The 26762-nt window shown below is 36.3% G+C and overlaps 1 protein-coding gene across 1 annotated transcript in view; it reads right to left on the bottom strand.

Moving 5' to 3' along the window:
• The window catches only part of Dzank1 (double zinc ribbon and ankyrin repeat domains 1), a 77663-nt gene that overhangs the window by 29575 nt on the left and 21326 nt on the right, over nt 1-26762 (bottom strand). Inside the window, exons 8-10 of the mRNA XM_026400706.2 lie at nt 25538-25655; nt 16432-16545; nt 9818-9910 (exon numbers count right to left, since the gene is read on the bottom strand). Of these exons, the coding sequence (XP_026256491.2) occupies nt 9818-9910; nt 16432-16545; nt 25538-25655 (325 nt within the window). The remainder of the gene's footprint in view (nt 1-9817; nt 9911-16431; nt 16546-25537; nt 25656-26762) is intronic.

The raw sequence follows: 26762 nt of genomic DNA, 5'->3' as shown, positions 1-26762 counted from the left end.
TGCATACACATATATGATATGTGCATATATGTTACACATAACATATATGCTATATATAAAACATAACATATATATCTCAATCACAAAGGAAGAGAGGAGAGGGAAATGAACCTATATGATATTGAAATCTTGTAACCAATCTTACAGCCTAACAAAGTATATGATGGAAAAATTGGGTCAGGAGCATAGTTGGAGGAGGTCTTTCTTCCATGGGAGCATTTTTAAATTTAATTTTTTTTTCTGGTGCTGGGAACTGAACCCAGGGCCTTGCATGCAAGGCAAGCACTCTACCAAGTGAGCTATGTCCCCAGCCCTCTTTTTAAATTTTTTAATTGAAATGTTAAAATTATATATATAGTATATGACATGATACCTTGATATATCAATTGTGGAAGGGTTAAATCAAGCCACTTAAAATGTATTACCTCACATACTTTTTTTTTTGAGGTGAGACCACTTAAAATTTAGTCTTTTAGCAAGTTCCAAATTTATAATATATTGTTACTAATCATAATTACAACAACTATAACAGATCTTTTGAATTTATTCCTCCTAACTAAAACATTGTGTCCTTTGAATAACATCTCCCCAAACCCACATCTCCCAGTCTTTGGTAACCATTTTACTCTTGGTTCTTACAAGTTTATGTTTTTACACTTCACATCTGAGATCATTCAGTATGTCTTTTTGTGCCTGGATTATATTACCTAACACAATGCCCTTCAAGTTCATCTATTTTTTGTAGATGACAGAATTTCTTGGGCTGGAGATGTGGCTCAGCGGTAGCGCGCTCGCCTGGCATGCGTGCGACCCGGGTTCGATCCTCAGCACCACATACCAACAAAGATGTTGTGTCCGCCGAGAACTAAAAAATAAATATTAAAAATTCTCTCTCTCTCTCTCTCTCTCTCTCTCTCTCTCTCTCTCTCCTCTCTCACTCTCTCTTTAAAAAAAAAAAAAAAAAGGGCCTGGGGATGTGGCTCAAGCGGTAGCGTGCTCGCCTGGCATGCGTGCGGCCCGGGTTCGATCCTCAGCACCACATACCAACAAAGATGTTGTGTCCGCCGAGAACTAAAAAATAAATATTAAAAATTAAAAAAAAAAAAAAGATTTTCTTTCTTGTTCTAAGACTGAACAGTACTTCATTGTTTATATATATCACATTTTCATTATCTGCTGATAGATAGAGGTTGAGTCCATGTCTTGGCAATTATGACTAAGGCTGAATGAACACAGGAGTACAGACATTTATCTTTTAGACATAATGGCTTAACTTCCTTTGGAGAAATATCCAGCAGTGGGCTTACTGGATCATATGGTAGCTTTATTAATTTTCTGAGGACCACCCATACTGCTTTCCATAACAGTTGTACTAATTTACATTTCCATCAACAATGTGTAAGGATTCCCTTTTCTCCTATCCTTGCCAATACTTGCTAATTTTTGTCTTTTTTTTTTTTTTTTAATAATCGCTGTTCTAACAGGCATCAGGTAGTATCTCGTGGTAGTTTTAATTTACATTTCTCTGATGATTACTGATGTTGAACATTTCTTTTTTGTATGCCTGTTGGTCATTTGTATGTCTCCTGAGAAGCATCTGCCCAGGTCCTTTTCCAATTTTTTAAATCAGGTTGTTTGTTTTCTTACCATTGATTTGAGTTCCTTACATATTTTGAATATTATCCTCTTTCTTATTGGACATGTGATTTGCAAATATTTTCTCCCATCTGGTAGACTGTCTCTTCATTCTGCTGATTGACTCCCTTGAGTGCAGAAGCTTCTTAGTTCGATATAATCCCATTGGTCTTTTTTTTTTTCTGTACTTTGGAGTCATATTAAAAAAAAAAAAAATCATTGCCCAGACCAATGTCTTGAAGTTTTCTCCTAAAAGTTTTTCAGTTTCAAATTTTATGCCTAAGTCTTTTTTTTTAAAAGAATTTTTTTTTAAAGAGAGAGTGAGAGAGGGAGAGGGAGAGAGAATTTTAATATTTATCGGCAGACACAACATCTTTGTTGGTATGTGGTGCTGAGGATTGAACCCGGGCCGCACGCATGCCAGGCGAACGCGCTACCGCTTGAGCCACATCCCCAGCCCTATGCTTAAGTCTTTAACCTACTTTGAGTTGATTTGTTATACATATATGAGATAAGGGTCTAGCTTCATTCTTCTGCATGTGGCTATCCACTTATTGAAGAGACTGTTCATTCCTCAATGTGTATTCTTAGCAACTTAATCAAATGCATGATTTATTTTTCTGAGTTTTATATTCTGTTCCATTGATGAATGTGTCTGTTTCTATGGCAGTAACATGATGTTTTGATTTGCTATAGGTTTGCAATAAATCAGGCTTTTATCTTTTTGCTCAAGATTGCTTTGGCTATTCTGGGTCTTTTGTAGTTCCACATGAATTTTAATATTGTTTTGCCTAGTCCTGTGAAAAATGTCATTGGGATTTTGATAGGAATTGTACTGAATCTGTAGATTGCTCTGGGTAGTATGAACATTTTTTCCACATTTTTTTATTGATGCATTATAGTTGTACATAATGGTGGGACTCTTTGTTACATACTTGCACATGCACAAATATTATAACATATTTGGACAATAACAGCCCCCAGTATTTCCCCTTCCTCTTCCTTCCTCCCTCCCCTGGTCCATTTCCTTTACTGATTTCCCATTGATTCTCATAAGATATTCCCCCCAAACTTTCTTTTCCTTGTTCCTAAATTCCACATATGAAAGAAAACATATGGTCCTTGACTTTCTGAATTTGGCTTATTTTGCTTAACATAATGTTTTCAAGTTCCATCCATTTTCCTGTAAGTGACATAATTTCATTCTTCTTTATGGCTTAATAAAACTTCATCATACACCATTTTTCTTTATTCATTCATCCATTGACACTACCTAAGCTGGTTCCATAGTTGGGCTACTGTGGGTTGTGCTGTTGTAAACATGGGTATATATCATTATAGTATGCTGACTTTTAATTCCTTAGGATAAATACTGAGAAGTGGTATAACTGGCCATATGGTGGTTCCATTCCTAGTGTTTTGAGGAACATCCATACAGATTTTTATAGTGGCTGTACTAATTTACAATCCAACTAATAGTGTAAAAGTGTTCCTTTTTCTCCATATCCTCTCCAGCATATTATTGTTTGTATTCTTGATGGCTACTATTATCAGTGTAGTTCTGATTTGCATTTTCCTAATTGCTAATGATGTTAAACATTTTTTTCATAATATTTGTTGGCCATTTGTATTTCTTTATTTAAGAAGTGTCTGCTTAGTTCTTTGTCCATTTATCAACTGGGTTATTTGGTTTTTGGTGTTACGTTTTTTGAGTTCTTTATATATAGTCTGTATATTAATCTTCTGTCAGAAGAGTAGCTAGCAATTCTGTAGCTTCTCTCTTCACATTCTTGTTTCCTTTTCTGTGTAGAACCTTTTAAATTTGATGCTATCCCTCCCATTTATTTATTAACTCTTGGCAATAATTTGAGGAACACTGGCATTAGTTTTTCTTTAAAGGCTTGGTAGAATCAGCTTACACTCCATCTTGTTCCTTGTTTTTCTTTATTGGGTGGCATTTTATTACTGCTGCTATCTCATTGCTAATTATTTCTCTGTTTAGGTTTCCCGTGTCCTCTGGATTCAATTTTGGCAGGCTGTATATGTCTAGAAATGTATCCATTGCTTCTAGGTTTTCCAGTTTACTGGAGTTTTAGTCCTTAATGATACTTCAAAATAGTCCTTCATGACACTCTGGACTTCTGAGGCACCTGTGGTGATATCTACTTTTTCATTCTGATTTTATTAGTTTTGGTCTTTTTCTTTTTGTTAGTTTGACAAAGGGCTTATTGATCTTGTTTATCTTTTTGAAGAATCAACTCTTCATTTCATGGATCCTTTGTAGTTCTTTAAAAATTCTCTTATTTCATTGATTTTGGCTCTCATCTTAATTATTTCCTTCCTTTTACTGGCTTTGGAGTTGGAATTGGTTCTTGTTTTTCAAGGGCCTTGAGTTGCCTCATTAGATTATTGGGAATCTTTTTTATTTTATTAGGTAGCCAATCATACCTATACACTTTCTTCTTAAAACTGCCTTCAGAGTGTCCCCGAGGTTCTGGCATATTGTATCATTATTTTCATGAGAATTTTAAAATTTTAACATTTCTCTGCATTCATCACTCAACACTGTATCATTTATGTAGTTTCTATAGGGTTTTTTTTTGTATTGATTTCAATTTTCATTCTACTAAGGTGCAAGAAATTATATAATTTTTGGTATTTTCTAAGAGTTGCTTTGTGGCCTAAAATGTGGTCTACTTTGGAGAAGGTTCCACAAGCAGCTGAGAAGAAAGTGTATTCAGCTATTCTCTCATCAAATATTCTATAGAATCTGTTATGTTCATTTAGTTTATAATATTTTTTAGGTCTGAAGAGTCTTTACTGAGTTCAATATTTGGATGACCTATCTATTGGTGAGAAAGGTGTGTTGAAAGCACCTGGTATCATTGTCCTGGGGTCAGTCTGAATCTTTAATTCAAGTAATGTCTCTTTTATATACGTAGGTATACCAATGTTTTGGAGCATAAATATTTACTATTGTTATATCTTCTTGTTGGATAATTCTCTTTACTGTTATAAAGTGATCTTTTTTCTCTCTTCAGATTAATTTTGGTTTGAGGTCTGCTTTGTTGAATATAAGAGTAGTTACTCCTGCTTGTTTTTAGACTCTGTTGGCTTGGGTATATTAATTTCCATCCTTTCACTTTCAGCCTATAGATTACTTTGCTATAAGGTGAATCTCTTACAAACAACATATAGTTGGGTCTGGTTTTTAAATCAATTCTGCCAGCCTATTTCTTTTAACTAGGAGTTGAGTCTATTTACATTCAAAATTATTATAGAGATGTTTAATTCCTTTTACTTTATTTCTAATGTTTAATTTGGTTCTTTTGTTTGCTTAGCTGCTCTTCAAATGATATTGGTCTATTTGTGAGCTCTTGAGTGTTTTTTATATCTTCTATATGAAGTACTGTCTGTAGTGCCAGCTTAGTGGTCATAAATTCTTTAGTTTCTGCTTATCTTGGAAGGTTTTTCAATTCTAAAGGATAGTTTATAGATACAGCAACTTTAGTTGACAGTTATTTCTTTCAGAGCATGGAACACATCATTCCAAACTCTCCTGGAGTCTTTAGTTTGTCTGATAAGTAATCAGAAGTAATCTGATTGGCTTGCACTAAATATGGCCTGACATTTTTCTATTGTGACTTTAAAAATTCTATATTTGTGCTAGGGTTGTGGCTCAGTGGTAGAGTGCTCGCCTAGCATGTGTGAGGCCCTGGGTTCGATCCTCAGCACCACATAAAGATAAATAAATAGGGCCTGGGGCTTGGGCTCAGTGGTGGAGCGCTTGCCTAGCATGTGTGAGGCACTGGGTTTGATTCTCAGCACCATGTATAAGTAAATGAATAAAATAAAGGTCTACTCATCTAAATTTTTTAAAAAAAGATAAATAAATAAAGGTATTTTGACCTACAACTAAAAAATAAATATTAAAAAATTCTATATTTGTTCTATGCATTAGATATTTTAATCATAATATGTCATGGAAAAGTTCTTTTTTGATCTTGTCTATTTGCATTTCTGTATCTGGATGTTCATCTCATTTTCAAGGTTTGGAGATTTTTGTTATTATTTCCCTGAAGAGGTTATCCATGCTACAAGCCTGCATCTCACAACCTTCTTCAATTCCAATGATTCTTAAATTTGATTTATTTTGTTGTCCTACAGTTCTTTTGTATGCCGATCATGGTTACTTATTTTATCTTCTTTCATACTGTCCGCATCTTCAAGGTCAGCCACTTGGTCTTACAATTTTAATATTCTGTCTTCAGTATGGTCTACTCTATTAAGATGTTGAGCTGAACATTTTATTTGATTTATTGTATCTCTCATTTCCAAGATTTCTGTTTTGTTCTTTTTCAATATCTTTATCTCCTTATTCCTGTGTTGGATTTTATGCATCTGTTGGGATGGATTTCTCCTCCACTCTTATGTGTGAGCCTTTTAGGGCACAGCCTTCTTTTGCCAAAGTGCCCTAGATTGATCTAGATTGAGACAACTTTTAGGTGTGATATCCATAATTTTGGTGTTAATTCTGATTTTTCTATTTGAGTAGGTGTCCATGAGTGGGACTTGAGTACCCCCCGCCCAGCTATTCCTAGCTGGAGCCTGGTTGTTAGTTTGTCTTTTCTGTTTTTTGTATTAAAGCATTGCTGAAGTTTGAGTATGATTAATTTGTGTGTGGAACAAGATGCACTATCTCTTGGTTGGGTTTAGTCTCTACCTGATAAACTTGTAGCATCCTTGTAGATTCCCAACAGCTCAGAAAAAAGTACTCTAGCTGCTTGAATCCAAAGTCATAGAGCAAATGGAAATGCAGCCTTTCCCCTATTTGCCATCTTGAATCTTTTTTTTTTTTTTTTTTGGTACTGGGGATTGAACCTAGGTACCCTTAACCACTGAGCCACATTCCTAACCCATTTTATTTTTAACTTTGAGACAGGATCTCACTAAGTTGCTGAAGTTGGGCTCAAACTTGTGAGCCTCCTGCCTCAGTAGGATTATATGCATGTGCCACCATGCCTGAATGCCATCTCGAATCTTTAATATGAACATTTTAACAATATTAAATTTTCCAATCACAATCACAGGATGTTTCTCCATTTATTTATGTCATCTTCAAATTGTTTCATCAATGTTCTACAGTTTTCAGTGTAAAGGTCTTTCGCTTCCTGTAGTTGAAGGTTTTAATACTCCTTTTTCAATATTCACTAGAAGAACTAGACAAAAGTATAAAAATAACATAAGATCTATACAACAATCCACTTATAATTAATTGATATTTAGAGAATACTATCCCAACAATGATAGGACACACATTATTTTCAAGCGCACCTTATATGTTTTCTAAGTTAAATCATATGCCGGGCATAAAATGAATCTCGTTAATTTAAAAAAATGAAATCATGTCTTCTCTGACCACAATATAATTAAATTTTACATCAATAAAGTACAATAATTAGGAAAAGTTAATTTGAGAATTAAACAATCACCTTATAAATGAGTCGTAGGTCAAAGAAGAAATCATACAAAAATTAGAAAATTTTGAACTAAATTATTGTGAAAGCACAACATAAGTACATTTGTGAACGCTGCTGGAGTAGTTCTTAGAAATCTGTAGCTTGTGTTTTAAAACAGAAAAAATATGGAATTAATCATCTGAGTTCTCACTTTCAGAAATGAGAAAAGAACAAATTAATCCCAAGAAAAAGAAATAATAGAAAAACAAAATGAAAAACAGAATGCAAAACAACAGAAAAAAATCAATGAACCAGAACCTGGTTCTTAGGAAAAAAAATCAACAAAATTTACAAATCTGTAGCCAAACAGACAGAAAAAGAATAAAGGGGGCTGGGGATGTGGCTCAAGCGGTAGCGCACTCGCCTGGCATGCGTGTGGCCCAGGTTCGATCCTCAGCACCACATACAAACAAAGATGTTGTGTCTGCCGAAAACTAAAAAATAAATATTTAAAAAAAATTCTCTCTCTCTCTCTTAAAAAAAAGAAAGAATAAAGGAGAGAGAACACACATATATAAATTACAAATAACAGGCATGAGAGAAAGGAGATCACTATAGAGCCTATAGACATTAAAATGATAAAAAGGGACTATCATGGGCTGGGATTGTGGCTCAGTGGCAGAGTTTGCCTAGCATCTGTGAGGCACTGGGTTTGATCCTTAGCACCACATAAAAATAAATAAAGATACTGTGTGTTTATTTATAACTAAATTTTTTTTAAAAAAGGGACTATCATGAAATAAATGCCCAATTAATATCAAGTGTTGGTATTTATGCAGAGAAACTGGAAGGAACTTTTGTATGTTGCTGGGAGGAATGTAAAATGTGTAGTAATCTTGGACAACAGTATGAAGCATTATTTCATAAAATTATGAAATACTTCATAGGTATTTATCCAAGAGAAAAAAAACTAGGTTCACCCGAAGACTTTTATGTGAATGTAGCATTATTCATAATATTCTGAAACTGAAAACAGCACAAGAACCTATGAGTGAATCAATTAATAGTGTATAACCATATCGAGGAATGCTATTCAATGATCAAAAATTTTTAAAAATATTTTTAAAAATACTAATATATGCAACACCATGAACAAATCTCAAAAACAGTCTAAGTGAAAGAAATTAAATACAAAAAAACTACAAATTTTTATAAAAGGCAAAATTTTAATGTCAAAAGAAATGGGCAGTTTCTGGGATTAGTGACTGTGGGGGGTGGGGCTCAACTCCAAAGAGGCATGATAAAACTTTTTATGGTAAATGAACTGTTCAATGTCTTCCTTGTGGTGGTAGTTGAAGTGACTATATATAATTACCAACATCCATCAAACTCTACAATTAAATAGGTGAATTTTATTGCACATTAATCCTAGCTCAATAAATCTAGAAACAAAGTTCCTTCAAATCAAGGTCTTAAAGACTGTCAAGTGATTAGATACAACTTCATGAGCTATCTTGTCCATGGTGGGGGATGTAGCTCAGTGGTAGAGCACTTGCCTAGCGTTTATGATGCCCAGTGTTCAATCCCCAGAAAACACACACACACACACACACACACACACACACACACACACCACAGGTATCTTGTCCACTGCTTCCATTGTCTCTCGAGAAAAATATATGTTGAGGTCCTTATATAAATACCTCAGAATGTTTTTACAGAAGTCATCAAGTTAAAATGTGGTCATTAATGTGGGCCCTATTCCAGTATGACTAGTGTCCTTATAAAAAGGGGAAATCATGACATAGAGGCAGACACACAGAGGAAGCAATGTGGAGGGATACAGGGAGAACATCATGTGACAGCAAAGGCAGGAGCTGGAGGGATGTATCTAAGAGTCGGGAAGCTTGAGGTTACAAGAAGCTACGATAGAGGGCTCAAACAGTTCTTTCTCCAGGACTTGCTCCTCAGTTTCAGACTTCTGGCCTCCAGAACTGTGAAATGGTTTGTGGTCTGATCTGGCATCTCTAGGGAACTAACATACTTCCCTTTGATGCTAATCATGTTAACCACACTAATCATCGCATGTTGTCTAGTTTTCCAGGGAACCTCTTTAAGATGAGAACAAACCCCACAGTTGAAAATACATATAGTAGCCCAAATGAAGCAAGTTTTTTTCCTCTAGGTTGGCTATTAAATGCCAATTTCTTCTTGGTAGGCCAGAGCAAGAGTCACCTGGAATCTCATCAAAAACATTTTATGAACGTAAAATAAATCATCTAAACTGAAACCATTAATGGTATTTAAGTTGCGTATTCTCTTATTCTTTCATTTCAACACCCAAAATAGGCTGGCAGGAAACCTATAATGTTCCTAATTTCTAAAAGCAGCATTTGCATCTAGATAGTAAACAGAGACATACGTGTCTGTACTTAAAATGTGGATGGGTCCATTTCCCCCACATGCTACGGCCAGCTGACCTTGCAAAGTTCTTAGGAAACTGTAGATTTTGCTGAATTCTCTTTGAGACTTTGAGAACAAGTATGTATTGATAAATAATAAAGTCCTCTGCACAAATAGCAATGTTGCTTTTAGTTTACCATGAGAAGGTTTTTTGGGTGAAGGAGCCTTCTTACCCCACTGCAGATTAAACTCTCTATTAACATCAATATTAAACATTTAGTAGCTCCCAGATATAGAATTGGCACATACAGTCAACCTACCTCTTGTGCTGAAGGCAGAGTCCCCTCACAGGTGACACAGTATCTCAGGTGAGCAGGATTCCCTGTGCCACAGGTGCGGCAGACTACTTTCTCCTTATCAACAGAGAAGAAGAACAAGTGAGCAAATAACATTGCAGAGAAATCATCAAGCAATCTTTGTAGTTAGTCATCCAGCTCTAGACCCTATTATAACACTAAGGTCCTCAAGATTAGATTGGTTTAGGAATTATTACAACAATAAATAGCATCAGATAAATTAGCACAGTTTTAAAAGAAACAAAATCCCAAACAAACTTAAAATAGTATTCATTTGGTCTTTGAAGGACATTCAAAAATTCTGCACTGATTGTATGTAAGGTTTCCCATCCCCGTCACCCAATGGGAGAAGTCCGATGGTCAGTAGGCTCTCCATTTCATAGCATAAATAGTAAACAGAAAGATTCGAGACCAGCTTCTTTGTGTTTCCAATAATCTTGTTTGGGGACTAGGTTTTACCCATGGGGCTCTAGGTTCTTTTTCTCACTTAGAAATGAAAGAAGTAGCTGTGTATAGTGACACATGCCTGCAACCCCAGCAACTGGGAGGCCAAGGCAGGAGGATCATAAGTTCCAGGTCAGCCTCAGCAATTTAGTGAGGCCCTAACCAACTTAGTGAGACCCTGTCTCAAAATTAAAAATGAAAAGAGTTAGGAATGTAGTTTAGTGATAAAGCATGCCTGGGTTCAAACCCCAGTGCCAAAAAAAAAAAAAAAAAAGAAAGAAGAAAGATTATTTTAGAAAAGAAATTGTAAGGACAACTTTCTGAGTCAGGACCCTGGGGTTAAGGTACAACACAGGAGATGGAGAAGGGAAAAAGGTGGTCAAAACAGTCTAACTAGGGTTCAGCTATTGGGAGTTTGCTATACCTACTGACATTGGATCAGCCAGTACTCTCAAGATACTATCTTTTCAATTTTCAATGACCATGATGCTTGAATATTCCTTTGTACTCTGGGACTGTGGAGTCTAGGCATCCCCAAACTAATACAGAATGTTTAGAAACTGGTACAGGTAAAGGATCATGAAGAAAAGAAATCTCAACATCTGAGATTTCATTTATAATATCACCACATAGCTCTATAAAATCCCAACATTTCAAAGTCTGATTAACTCCATTTCAGTAGAAGATTCCTAACATTTTCTTAGGAATCTGTACCTACTCAGGAAACCACATTCCCAATGTAGGCATCTCCTAAAGGGCAGACAGAGGTTAACTGTTAAATGAGTGGCAGAGAATCACAGTCTTGGGCCTAATTCCTGATACTCATTGGGTCCAGGATTCTAACGTCTCTTAAAGTTGCCATAGAATAATCTGCAATTGTCAGGGTTTTTCTGTAAGATTTAAGCTACAAAATGCCTGAAGGTGTCAACTCAGACATGATCTAGTGAAACTCATTAAGAAGTGAGACAATTTTTTTGTTCTGGTGTTTAAAAGTACTGAAATAGAACAAAAATGATTTTATTGTTTGCTGCAGGAGATACTTCCTCTAAGAAGAGAAGACTGTAATCCAACTAAAGTTATTTACTTACCAAATCCAGAATCTTACTTCAAGATACCATCTTGGAGGGTCCACAAACCAAAACATGTATATCACAGCTTTGCCCAGTCTACACTCTGCCCAATCTTAGTCCTGCCTTACAAAACCTCTATTGTAAAATTTTCATTAATAAACCTTATTTTTAAGAGAAGTTTTAGGTTACAGTAAAACTTAGCAGACATTACAGTTCTTACATACATTTGTCCCCACACACACTCAGCCTTTCTGTTAACATAGGCATCACAGTGGTACATTTGTTACAACCCATGAACCTACACTGACACATCATTATCACTCATAGTCCACAATTCACACTTGGGCTCGCTCTTGCAAACCTTCTTTAAGTTCACCCATTCCTTTTACTGTTACATTGTGTGCGTGTATGAATATGTAACAAGTCCAACCATTATGTATAATTATAATGCACCAATTAAAAATATGGAAAACAAAGTCATCAATTCCCAGTAATAAATGCCCATACTGCCCTCCATCTTCTCCATTCTGAGATACTACAAAGAATCTCTCAAGGTGGTGGTCTACCTTACTGCACTGGATCTACTAAATGGTATCTTGGTTTTTGTGATGGCGTTTGACACTATGCCATAGCCCACTTCCATTCAGAGCAGTGACTATGATCCACAATCACATAAAAATCATTGTATATCACAACCACTGTATCCATAGAATCATAGATGTTCATAGGAATGATTTGGAATTGAGGCCACCATCAAAGGCCACCATCATGGCCTTAACAAGGATGCTAAAAAAAAGTCAATACCTGCATTTTCCATTTCTTCCACAGCAGTTGCAACATATCATCTAGTTGAATGGTTTTAACCAATTTAATAGACCCAGTTTAGTCAATGGGATAAAACTTTTTTATAAAAGAGTTGGAAATTGAGAACAATTTTCAAATACCCAAATGATAAGCTTTAATTGACACAATAAAATGGGGCAGAATGTTGGAAATGAACTAGTAGGGCATCGCAGACTTTACATGCCTGGAACAGCCCTTGTCCCCTGCCAGTCTTCCACATGCTTACACATGAGCCAACGCTTGTCTCACCACTTTTTAATCTGGCAAACTCTTATGCTCCCCACAATATCCAGTCAGATGACATCTTCTTTTTGAAACCACCCCTTGCTCTGACCCTGATAGAATTCATGAATTTTTCTTCTCTGTCCTGTAGCCACCATGACCACCATGGTACACAGGGGCCCGGGTCACTGAATCTAGGCAGGAGGCAGTGAGTCTCAGGGTGAAAGCCTGGGGACTACAGTATGCAGAAACCAACACAATGGTCTAAGAAAAAGACAAATCAAAAGAAGTCTTTAAAAGCTGCTCAGCACCCGAAAGATCATGGTAGAAGTACATGGTAGAACAAAGAGAAACCAGATGAAGCTAAGGGAAGGTTCATGGCCACAAAATGGTGAAGGATACCAGCTGTTTGGCACAAGGCCCAAATGCCATATGATAAATGGAGGACTGGTCTAGAGACCTCACTCTGTCTTTAGAACCATTCCCCCAATACAACCTGTTCAAGGACCCAAATACAGGTTTCCAGAGACTTCCTTAGGCTCATACAACTCTATGAATTCTTATGAAATGAAGTATACTGTTTATGTAGTCAAGTTTCCAAATAAAAAAGTAGAAGGGAGGATGCCAAGAAGTATTCAAATGTTCATTGAAAGAAACAAAATTAAGCAATATATACACTTTTGAATATATCTTATGATCATAAAAATGTAATGCTAAAATAAGCCAGGCATGATGGTACACACCTACAATCCCAGCTATTCAGGAGGCTAAGGCTGGAGGATTGCAAGTTTGAGACTAGCCTCAACAACACAGTGAGACCCTGCCTCAAAATAAAAAACAAAAAGCTTACTGGTAGAGGTTCAAACCTCAGACACAAACACACACATACACACACACACACACACACACACACACAAATCCTAGTGCTAAAATAAACTAAACTCTAGGGGAAAACAAATACCAGCAGAATACAACAGACACTAGTATGGCAATATGTAAATCAGTGGATGTGTAACCGATGTGATTCTGCAATCTGTATACGGGGTAAAAATGGGAGTTCATAACCCACTTGAATCAAAGTGTGAAATATGATATGTCAAGAACTATGTAATGTTTTGAACAACCAACAATAAAAATTAAAAAAAAAAGAAATGATCACAAGAGTCTCACTTCTAGAGTCAGTAGTAAATAATGATACCCTCAATCATTATTTCCCATGATTTTTGAAAATTAATGTTTGAAACATCCCTTTATGGAAGCTGTACCAAATTCTAGGAATATTTAGTTAATGTGAAGCTAGTTTACTCAATAATTTCAAAGTCAATAATTCCCTTAGAAAAAGTGACATTGAAGTCAAGCAGGCTTGATTTTCTAAGTTCTCCTTTGAATTCTTATATCTTACATTCTTTATTATAAGGTATATGCCAACTTTGGACCACCAATGGAATAGAAATAACATGCAAGTGGCCATCTCTTTCAGAAATTGCCCTTTAATAAAGGGACCACCCCTGGATTTAATGCTACTAATCAATATAGCAGTCCTATGTTTACTCTCAATAAAGGACTTACAACAAATTGAAGGAAAAATTACTTTCCTTCCTAGAACGAAGAACTACAGGTTTTATTATTTACTTATTATTTTTATTTTTAGTTACATATGACAGTAGAATGTATTTTGGCAGAATATATATACATAAAGTATAACTTGTTCTATTAGGTTTCCACTCTTGTGGTCATACGTAGTATGGAGTTACCCTGGTCATGTATACAAATACAAGGTTATGACCAATTAATACATGGTTATAACCAATTAATTCTATTGTCCTTTCTATCCACCTCCCTTATCCACTGTCCAGTCCAATCTATTTCTACTATTTCTCTCCTTAGAACTACAGATTTTAAAGGTGGAAGAAATGTGATACATATTTAATTTAGTTGACAACAGACATCCCTGTTTGTCAGGAGTGGCTAATAAATTATTGCTTTGAACTCCATAGCCTTGGACAGCTTGATTGCCCCATCTGGAATCTTTCCATGTAAAGGTGTAGAAAGACACGCCCATTTGCAGGTGCTCACTGTTAATGGAGCCCAATCCATCCATGCCTGGCAAAGAATTTATGAGTTCAATAGCTTTGAATTTAAATGACTGCTTGCCTTGGGTAAAAGAGATACCAGTGTACTTAAACAGCCTTGAGGGTCCAGCTGCCTGGAAGAGGAAGAATAACTACGCAAGTGATAAGTCTCCAACTGGGCCAATTTCCCCAGCTTCTTGTTTACCTTGAAGAAGCCCTCCTCACGATAAATTTCTTTGGTGTGTTTCACTATAAATAAGGCATTCATGGGCTTTTCTCTTTTTTAGGATCAGACCCTTCTGTTGAAACAGGTCTATTCTACTCATCAAGCCCTCACTTTGAAAAAAATATATTTCTCATCTTTTGTGTTTCTTTTTTTTAAAAATATTTTGTTTTAGTTGTAGTTGGCACAATACCTTTATTTTATTTTTATGTGATGCTGAGGATCGAACCCAGCATCCCACCTGTGTTAGGTGAGCACTCCACCGCTGAGCCACAACCCCAGCCCTGAGTTTATTTCTTAATATTACTTTTTCAGACTTTTATTTCCAGCTAGCCCACAACTCTGAGGGTTGCTTATTTCCTCCCCATGCAGGCTGTAGGTGACACCTATTCCTCCTGTTTTGAATATTCCAAGGAGTTTGAAAAGACATCTCCAAACATCCTGAGAAAACATATTAACAAGAGTAGGCTCTGCTTTGATTAACAAAAATTCCAAAAATAACAGTGGCTTAAATAAGAGAGAGCTTATTTCTTTCTCTCATGTATATGAAGCCTAAAGATGGGTTTCGAGAAGCGTTTGGTAGCTCCCCATGGTAGCTTCTGAAGTTTAAGGGTGAAAATAATTACCTACCAAAGCACTTAGTAAATTTTCATCTATCTGACTTTGGCCCAACCAGTTTTTCAAAATCTAATTTCTGAAGTTTTACATATCCTGGGATACTACTGAAATTTTCACAGTGAAGGAAGCTTGGAGGTGGAACAAGAAGTGGACTTAGCTTTTCCTTTAATACATTTTGCACACCTAGAATCTATAAGCCCATTTTAGAAATATTATATTTCTTATTGTACAATTAAGTCCATGTATTTCCTTTATTTCTAAAAATTCCTGCTTTTTTATCCCTTAATTAAATATATTTCATCCTCTATTGATGTTTCTTTGGGATTACAGAGGAGGTAAATGGAATTGTAAATTTAAAAAGATACAGTTGTATGTTCAACCATCCTACCAAAAAGTTTTCATCATTTGTCAAATTTTAAAAAATTTTATATGATGATATGTAACTTTTTTTTCCATGTGACTAGTTATAAGCATTCTTTGTTTATATATAATAGAGCAAATTAAATAGAGCAAAGAAAAGCATGAAGCCACTTAAGGGCAAGATTATAAGCCAAATAATGTGCAATGTTAAAGTTTAAATATCTCAGGGGAAAAACTGTTAGTTATGCTGAAATTTGGCCTTCAAATCGATGTTCAGGGAATACATTCCTACATTTCTGATCCTTGTGATAAACTAAAGATTCTATTAATATGGAAAAAAGAGAATAGATATTAGAAACATCTTGGAGGCTCTGCTATAATCTTCATTTTATTTCTCTTAAATATATACTTATTATCTTGCATTCAATATACTTTTCTGTCTCAAGGGAAGTAACCTTTATGTCCCTTACACTCACTTTGAGTATTGTACTCAAAGACTAGGATATTTGAAAAATGTGCAGTCTAAGTTATTTTTTTTTAATGTTATAGATCCTATTACAAGTTATCTTTTGGGCAGCATATTTACCCAAGATTTGAATGGATTTTTTTCAACAAATGTTAGCTTTTATTTGTTAGCCCACTCCACCAGGTGAAGAAAACCCTAATTGTTCAAAGGTCACTTTCTATGTATTTCATTTGGGTTTTTTCAAAATCATATTTCATTACCTTCAAGTGGAGGCTTGCCTGAGGCCACAGCTGTGGAGCAAGAGGGGCCTCACACACCACACAGATAGGCGTGTTCATGGGGACCAGGCTTCCACATTCTGCACACAAGCCCATCTGCACAAAGGAAAAATCAGGTTTGCTTGGGATACAACAACTTAAGGTATGAATAGATCTCAGAATGTAAGGTTTAATTTGCCTTTTTAAAGGTATTTAAAATAACTACCTTTATATTATTTTATTCCTATTAAGAATAAAAACATGTTTGTTGTAGAAAAGAGAAATACATACAAATATGCTAGCCATGCTAACTTACAGCATGATGGAGTGGGAGGTCGATAAATTCTCTCCCCAAAAAGTAATTACAAAATCAAATAAAGCTGTAAAAAACCAGCCATGTCAGCACTCTGCCAGTCAACCAAAGGTAGGCAAAAACTGAAAAGTTCCTGGAAATGACTGAAATTCAGCTAACAATATACTAGTCTGTGATGTTCTGGCAGGGCGGAGTGGGGCTTGTCCCTTCCTTCCCAGCTCTATCTGGTGATAGCTTCACCACAAGGCAGGTTGTAAAAACCAACAGTTTTGTGGCTGCTGATGAACAGGGATCACTTGATTTGGAGCATCCTTAAGATGAAAATCTCAGTGGCAAGCAAACAGGGAGGACCTCGTCTGAGATCATGGTCCTGTTTGTGGTGATTGATAGACTGGGAATTGGCCAAGGGTTTAACAGGGAGTTCCAGGATGTCATTCATGATAAATTCTCCATGTATCTTTCCATGACTCATGCCTATGCACTTGTTCTGCGTAAGCCAAAGTGGGCCAAAGCCACCCACGTATCCCTAGCCAATGGAGACTGAATATGGAGAGGCAAGAGAGCTCAGTATAAAGTCAAAGCTTAGGCAAACTTGAAAACAGTCTGATGTTTAATAGTCTACCCAGCCCCCACACAGATCTATCAGCTTAGAGTGGAAGCCTTATTGCCTTGAAGTGCTTGAGCAAAATTTCTGGTCAATCTTCAGCTGAACATTAAGATACCCAAGATAACTCCAGGTTTAAATATCTAAACAAAAGAGAGAAAAAAAGAAAGAAAGAAAAGAAATCCTGATATCAGTGACTAAACTTTGAAGAAGAGAGACATTAAAGATTTAATCGAAGTAAACAAAAAACAACTCCCTGCAGGGAAAAAAGTAAGAATTCAGAATTGTTATAGTATATTATCTAAAATGTTCACTACTCAAGAAAAAAATAAGAACGTGTGCCCCATACTAAGGGTAAAAAGAGTTAAGAGAAATTATATCTGTGGGTCCTCAGATGCTAGATTTAGCAGACAAAGATTTTTTTCCCCAAATTACTAGTCTAAAAAGCAGAATTTTAGGCTTAATAATTCTCAGTTTTTTCCCTGCTTTGTGTGTGTGTGTGTGTGTGTGTGTGTGTGGGTGGGTGTTCTGGGGACTGAACCCAGGGACTTGTTCACTCAAGGCAAGTGCTCTAGTGCTCTACCAATGAATGACATCCTTAAACCACCCCCTCCCTGCCCTGTGGTACTGGGGTTTGAATCCAGAGGCCCTCTACCACTGAGCCACACCTCTAGCTCTTTTTTTTTTTTTTTAATTTTGAGATAGGGTCTCAGTAGTTGCTTAGGGCCCCACTGAGTGTTTCCAAGCTCAAATCTGGGTGTGTTCTCTGTGTGGCCTGCAGAGCCTGTCTGCATCTGCCCCAGCCTCCCCTGATCATACAGCATCCTGGAATTATACAGCATTTTGGAATCTCTGAGGTGGGAAAAGCAGACAGGCTTCTGTCTTCCTCAGGGTGTTCTGCTGTTTTTTTGGCCACAGACAAAAATTTCAAAGCAGTTTTTATTTATTTATTTATTTATTTATTTTGTCTTTCTCAAAGCAGTTTTTATTAAAAAATTATTCAAAGAACTAAAGGAAATCATGTTTATAAAATTAAACAAAGGGTGATAATAAGATCTGATGAATATTGAATCTCAATAGATATAAATTTAAAAAAATAATTAAATCAAAACCTTAAGTAGAAAAGTAAAATGTCTAGAATAAAAACATCTCTAGAGGGATTTAGAAGACCAGAGATAACAGAGGAAACAACCAGTAACTTTGCATATAGTTCAATTATTCAATCAAGGGGAAAAAACACTGAAAAAAATCAGTAGATCACAAAAAAAAACCCATGAAACAACCTCAAGTATAACAACATGCATGTAATGGAAAGGAAAGAAACACACAGAAGGAGAATTTGAAAAACTAATGGCTAAAAGTTTCCACACTGGAAGAAAAACACTAATCTACAGATCAAATAAACTCAAGAAAGATACACACAAAAGATCCACATTTAGACACAATTATAATCAAATTGTTGAGTATTAAAGACGAAGATAAAATTTAAAAGCTGCAAGAGAAAGACTATCATATAAATAAAAAACAGTAGAGGCCAGAAAGTAGTATAATGACATACTCAAAGACCTAGAAGGTAAAATGACTGCCAAATAAGAATTCTATACCCAGAAAAACTATCCTTCAAAAATTAATGAAAAATAAGGTTTCTCAGACAAAAAACAGAGAGAAATTGCTAGCAGATATATCTTAAGAGAAATAAGAGATGAAGAAATAAGTGATAGCCTGAGTTCACAGAAAGAAATGAAAGAACAAGATATAATAAGTATAGGGGTAAATACCAATAACTCCAAAGATAATTTTTCTTATCTCCTTTAAATGACATAAGATTCTATAATCTGTATTTTTAAGTTAAAACATGTAAAAAGAGATAAAGAGAGGGAGAAGAAAAGTAGATATATTGAAGGGAAATTTCTATATTTTATTGAAATTAAGATATTCTAAAATAGACTGTGATAAATTAAGGTCCATATTATAATCCCTAAAGCACCAGATAACTTTAAAAATAGTTTTAAAAAATAAACAGAGGAATTAAAGTGGCACATTAAAAACATTTACCACAAAAGAAAGCAATAAAGAGAGAGCAAAGGAATGAAATATATAAACAGAAAATAAACAACATGGGCTGGAGTCATGGCTCAGTGGTAGAGCACTTGCCTAGCATGTTGTCATGCTGCAAATAAATAAATGAATAAAAGAAAGGTCCACTGACATTTAAAAAATATTTTAAAAAAGGAAACAAACAACAAATGTAAATTCTACCACATCAAAGTGTACTTAAATGGGACCAGACTAAACCACATACAAACGGCAAAGGTTATCAGAATGGATAAAAAAGTAAGATCTGACTGGGCATGGAGGCACACGCCTGTAATCCCAGTGGCTCCAGAGATTAAAGCAGGAGGATCACAAGTTCAAAGCCAGCCTCAGCAACATAGTGAGTCCCTAAGCAACTTAGCAAGACCCTGTCTCAAAACAAAAAACAAAAAGTACTGGGGCCAGGCATGATAGTGCATGCCTGTAATTCCAGCAACTTGAGAGGCTGAGGCAGGAGGATCATGAGATCCAAACCAGCCTCAGCAGATTACTGAGGCACTTAGCAACTCAGTGAAACCCTTTCTCTAAATGAAATATAAAAAAGGGCTGAGGACGTGGCTTAACCACAATTCTATATATTCAATATGTACAGGTGGCATAGACATCTTGTCATTTTATACATATATATATATATATATATATATATAATTACACACATATGTATGTATATAGATAGATATTCAATACCAACAGTAAGCATAAGAAAGCTGGAGGGGTTGCATAAGTATCAGAGAATAAAGGACTTGATACTTCTAAAGTCAAGGAGAAATATTTGTGAATGAAAAGGTCAACAAATATAACACTTTAAAGTGTTTATGAACTGTTTTAGTTCATTCAAGTTGCTATAATAATAAATTAAGTGACTTAAAAACAACATTAATTTCTCACAGGTTTAGAGACTGAGAAATCCAAGATCTAGGTGCTACTCTCTGCCTTAGAGGCACTTTCTAGCTATATCCTCACATGGAAGGGCAAACAGTCTTCCTGGGGTCTCTTTTAAAGGGCACTAATACCATTCATAAGGAGTCCACCATCATGATCTAACTTAACTCCAAAATGCCCTACCTCATAACACTTTTACCTAGGGGGTTAAGGATTTCAGCATATGAATTTGGAGGAACACAAACATTCAGATTATAGCACAAACATAACAAGCCCCCCAAATACATGAAGCAAAAACTATGAGTCAGACTCAAGGTAAAGCTCCATCAATCACCTGATCACCTGACATCTCAACTTTTACTGGAAGATCTTAGCAATGCTTTAGATCTCCAAGAATCAGCTTGAAATCATAGTCAGTAGCTAGCAATCCCTCAGTGGTTTTGGCATTACTTTTCCCCCAAAGTATAGTGACTCTACTGAAAGCCACCAGTCCTTTTGGGAAAGACTTCAAGGAAGATTTATGATATGTATATGCCAAGCTGCAGTCTTTTTCTAAGGAGAGCTGGTCTCCTCTTCAGTCAACAGACTCTGGATTGGTAAACCTGACTTATGTCTGTAAACTAGGTGAGAAACTTGGGTGGTCCAATGTAGTGACTCATGTTAATTTGGGGTTACAAGATCTGCTGGTTGTTCAATTACATGGGCCAAGGAATACATCAGTAGGCTACTCAGCTATTTCATTCCTAGGAAGACCAGGATCAGTGAGATTCTGATTACTGAAGCAGCACTACTGTCCTTGTATTTGGCAATTAGCTTCTGGCATTTGACCTCTGCTGCTCTGGAATCCAAGTAGGCCCACTAAGATCAGGGAGCCCATCAAAATGGCAGTATCCTCCATGATCATATCTGGCCTACAAAAGAAAGAAGCCACAGAACTTTTTAGGAATGCAGGTGCTGGGGCTGGGGGTATAGCTCAGTTTATAGAGTGTTTGCCTAGCATGCTTTGTTTCAATCCCCAGCACCACACACACACACACAAAAAAAAAAAGAATGCAGGTGCTCCTGGGTATATTGGCACATGCCTATAATCCCAGCAACTCCAGAGGCTGAGGCAGGAAGATCAAGAGTTCAAAGCCAGGCTCAGCAACTTAGTGAGGACTTTGGAACTTAGTGAGACCCTGTCTCAAAATGAAAAATAAAAAGGGCTGGGGATGTGGCTCAGTGTTAAGCACCCTTGGGTTCAATCACTGGTACAAAAAAAAAAAAAAAAAAAAGCAGGGGCTGAGGAAGGGAAAAGTGCTGGGGAGTGATAGGGGACAAAATTATATTGTTATATTGTGTGCATGTACAAATACGTCACAACAAATCCCATCATTATACACAACTATAATGCATAATAAAAAACGTAGGGAAAAAAAGAAATATAGGTGCTCCTCTCACTAATGTACCTCTCAAGATCATACTGATAGAAGTATCTACTGTACCTCCTTTTAAAATACAATTAAGAGTTGTGGGGTACAGGCCCACATAATAAAATTTTATTTTATTTTCCTAAGTCTTTGGATACCCTCCTGCACATGTTGTTGGGTATTATAGACTGAACTGTGCTCCTCTAAAATTCATAATTAAAGAAGAGACAACAGGGATGTGTGCACAGAGGAAAGGCCATGTGAGGACATAGTGGCAAAGTGCCCATGTGCAAGTCAAGGAGAGAGGCCTCAAGAGAAACTAACCATGCTGAAATCTTGATCTTGGATTTCCAGCCTATAGAGAAATTAACTCTGGTATGAGAAAATTAACTTCTGGTACCTCTATGCTGTTAAACATAGGTTATTACTAAGTCTAGGTTTTAGTCAACCAAGCAGCCTGTTAGTCACTCCAGCTGTGTTAACTAGCCCATTTAAACCCAAAGTGTACAGATATCAAAGAATTCGGCCCATTTTAGTATTATATTCTATCTTCACTTAAAATCTACTCCCACCTGTTCTACAAGATTCTGCAAATATATATTAGCAAAATCTTACTTCTCTTTTTGTGTGTAAGCTATTTTCTCCTGGATCATACTGCTGGAGTAGGACCTTAGTAATGCTTCAGGTCGTTGTAGTGAGTCTTAGAGAGAATGGACATCCCCCATCAAAGCATCTACCCCAAGTATGGTTGTCACAAAAATTTCATGAAAAGGAAGGCTAGTACCCTCAGACCAGCGGGCAGGTTCCAGCTACAGATAATCAGACCCAATGTTACAAGAGTTTAAGTTTGTCAGTTTCTTCTGGGTCTAACCTAATAGCCACATTTCAGGGTTCCATTTTTTTCTAATTAATGCCCTAACTTTCACACAGGAAATTAGTGATAAGGCGAAGCCAAAATACACAGTTAAATGTTTGATTGTTTAAATATAAGCTTTGGGCTACAATAAATAGATTTTTTTTTTCATGGAGAAAAGAATAGGGTGTTATGGGAACTCTCTATTTCTCAGACTCTGAATTAAAGGTCCTGAGTTTGTCATTTGCTTTCTGTGAATGTTCCTGGACTCAGGAGAACACATCCTGTGCCACAATCCTTGTAGCCATTGTTACTGCCACAGCAGTCAAGTACAACAGCTACTGGCAGGCACAATGGTGTAAGCCTGTAATCTCAGCTACTCAGGAGGCTAATGCAAGAGGATTTCAAGTTTGAGGCCAGCTTCAGCAACTTGGTGTGGCCCTAAGCAACTTAGTGAGATCCTGTCTCAAATAAAATATAAATGGACTGGGGATGTATCTCAGTGGTAAAGAGCCTCTGGGTTCAATCCCCAGTAACCTCCCCCTCCAAAACAAAGTACTGCAGTTACTTGGCCACTCAGAATACTTGCTGCAATTGGAACTTCATTATAATCAGCCACTGGTGATAGCTTGATTAACTTTGAGGCCAATTCATGCAAGAGATTACCAGAATCCTATTTATCATTGACAAAGAGCTCAGCCCTGCTCTCAAGCAAAGGACAAGAACAAACCATTTTCAATATTCTTTCTTCACGGGTTTATTTCCTGGGACCCATCACCAATTCTGTAACAGTCATAATACAGTCAGAAGACAGAATCTACCCAGTTATTTGAACAGGGGAAAATTAATATAAATAATTTATTAACCAGCAACAGGGGATTAACTATTAATGGGCAGAGCAGACTCCACATGATATAGGAATACCAAACATAGGGAGGAGCCACTACCTGTATGGCTAAGGCAGAGAATCTGAGGAGGATCAAATAAAGAAGAGGCACTCACTTCACCCCACCTTTAAGGGTGAAATTGGATTTCACTGAATGAGGTATGTCTGTTCCAGCAGATGTCTGATCAGTTTGCTGAAGTGATACTAATCAGGATGGGCAAGAAAAAGCTACCCACTGGGTTCTTTCTAATGAAAGAAAATATACTGGGATGCTGCTCAAACTTACTGGGGAGCTGTCCACTGGGGTGCCTGAGAGACTATCTGGGAAGCTGGTTGGGGTACTGGTGGAACTCACTGAGAAGTTATCCATGTGATACCATCAAAATTCACAGAATTTGGGACTGGGTTGTGGCTCAGCAGTAGGGCGCTCACCTAGCATGTGCAAGGTGCTGGGTTTGATTCTCAGCACCACATAAAAATAAACAAATAAAATAAAGGTATTGTGTCCAACTACAACTAAAAATTTTTTAAAAAAATTCATAGAATTCAGCACAGCTGGGTGTTCTGCCACTTAGTTGAGCACCACAGAAGCAAAGAGAAAGCAAAAAAGGAATTACAGAATTCCTTTTTTGACAAAAACTAACATCCAGCCAGCTGGCAAAGGAGAAATATGCCTAACAGAGGGCTGTACAGGCCTACACCTTTGAGTCCAAGAAGACCAGTGGAGAGCAGGACACAGTAAGTACTCAATAAATTATTGTTAGTTTAAATTACAAAGCTATTTATATAAGATAGACTGTTATTGTACCAATATAAATATAATTTGGGGAGCAACATGGATGTTTTATGATTCATTAAAAATATTTTTAACATCTAATAACATTTTCTCCCTGCAAAGACAAAGAACGTTCTGAAAATCTTTCTCTTGGCAAAAGGAAATAACCTTGACATTGTACTAACTGATAAAAACAGAAAATTCAAACTAATGGGATCTGTTCATGTTTTATTTTCTGTATTATCTTATTCAAGGAATTCTCAAGGAGTTCAAAATATATTAAATTAACTTTTACAACAATCTTGAACAATAAATTGGAGGAAAGTTTTAAAAAGATACCCATTTAGTAGCTGGGCATGGTGGTGCACACCTGTAATCCCAGCGGCTCGGGAGGCTGAGGCAGGAGGATCACAAGTTCAAAGCCAGCCTCAGCAAAAGTGAGGGACTAAACAACTCAGTGAGACTCTCACTCTAAATAAAATACAAAATAGGGCTGGTCAAGTGCCCCTGAGTTCAATTCCTTGTACCCCTCCCCCCGCCAAAATGATATCCATTTAGTACCTGACTCCTTGCTTGAGGTCATAACTCAATTCTAAAACTCTGGATTCTGAGTTCATTGAATCAGTACCTTTTAAATGACTATCTTTAATCATTTTATATATTTTCTAAACATAGTCATTTCTCACTCAACATCACAAATCTTTCTATTCATTTTCTACGCCCCAGTTTAAAGAAAACAATATTAAGAGGTAAAGGTTTTGATTGTTAGCACGTGAAGCATCTCTTCTAACTACAAAACTAGTCGTAGGATAATAGTAATTATTACCTACACTTAATCAGCCAAAGTCTTAAAATTCAAATATACTGATCAATCTAAGTCAGTCTTTGGACAGAATAATGCATCTTATGGATTTATAGATAGAGAGCTATAAAGTAATTAGTACTTTTTTCCATTTGTTTAAAAAATATATTCCTTTGTTGTACCCAGGTTATAAGTGGAAATAGCAAATAGATAGGAAACATTTATTTATCCATGTATGCCTCATTTAAACAATAAGATTTCAATCTCCTCTGTGCCTGTACTTTTGCAAAGCATTGGAAAGAAATGTCACTGCAAATGAGTGGTTTTTTCCATTCTTAAGTTGGAATCTAGATAGTAATAGATTAATCTGCAGGACATTCTTTCAACAAGTTTTAATGTTTGTGATTCATGTATACAGGCACTGTCTTACTGCTGCAAATAAAGATCACATAAACCAATAAGAGATGTTTTTAAGAATTTTTGCTGCTCACCTGCGCTCCTTCTGGGGGTGGAAGACGATAGCCAAATATGGGAGGGACAGGAGCACCACACTCTTGACAGAAGCGAGCAAAGGGATCAGATGGGCGGGGAGCCAGACAGTGGGCACACCTGTAACAAAACAAGTTCCTGACTGGCCATGTGAAGATTGATCCACTTTAAGAAGATTGGTGAAAATCTAAATGTATTCAAACAGTTTTAAAAATGAAACAAAACACAAGCAGACCACTCTTAGTAACTATGGGACAAGTCCTAGGAAGAAAATTCTTTTCCAGGTCATTTTATTACAAAGTGGCCACAGAGTGGAAACCTGTAGTTTAAAGCCAGCCTGGGCAACTTAGCGAGACGCTGTCTTAACAAAACTTAAAAAGAGTGGGGGATGTAGTCCAGTGGTAGAGCAACCCTGGGTTCAATCCTCAGACCAAAATATAAAGAGAGAAACATCAGTGGAACAGAATAGAGTTCAAAACTGGATTCACACAATTATCAAAAATTGATTTTCAAATATTCCAAAATTAATCACTGAAGAAAGATAATTTTTTTCAAGAAAATGAGCTGCAACAATTAAATATCCATATACAAAACTATGAACCTCAATCATATGCAAATTAATTAAAATACATTAAAGTACTAAGTATAAGATCTAACACTATAAACTTCTAGAAAAGAATTAGGAGAAAATCTTAGTGTGTGGTTTAGAAAAGATCTCTTAAATATAATAAACTAAGAATGAAATATAAAACAAAAACAGATAATGTGAACTTCATCGAAATGAAAAGCCAAAGACTGGGAGAAAATATTTGCAAACTATATATCTGAAAAAGGGAAACATGTACAACTCTACAATAAAAAGATATATAACCCATTTTTTTTACAAAAGTTGGATCAGACAATTTACCAAAGAAGATTTATGGATGGCAAATAAACACAATACCAATAGTAACCAGCAAAATAAAAAATAAAATCACAATGAGATATTATTACAATCTCAACAGAATGATCAAAATAGAAATAAAAGTGTTGGAAAGAATGTAGTGAAACTGGCTGGTTGCGGTGGCACATGCCTGTAATCCCAGCAATTTAGGCGGCTGAGGCAGGAGGAACATAAATGTAAAGTCAGCCTTAGCAGCTTAGTGAGGACTTAAGCAATTTAGTGAAGCCCTGTCTCAAAATAAAAAGGGCTAGAGATGTGGCTCAGTGGTTAAGCGCACCTGGGTT

Source organism: Urocitellus parryii, chromosome 6 (genome assembly GCF_045843805.1).
Source record: "Urocitellus parryii isolate mUroPar1 chromosome 6, mUroPar1.hap1, whole genome shotgun sequence".
NCBI classification, from domain to species: domain Eukaryota; kingdom Metazoa; phylum Chordata; class Mammalia; order Rodentia; family Sciuridae; genus Urocitellus; species Urocitellus parryii.
This window is presented reverse-complemented; position numbering and strand designations above follow the sequence as displayed.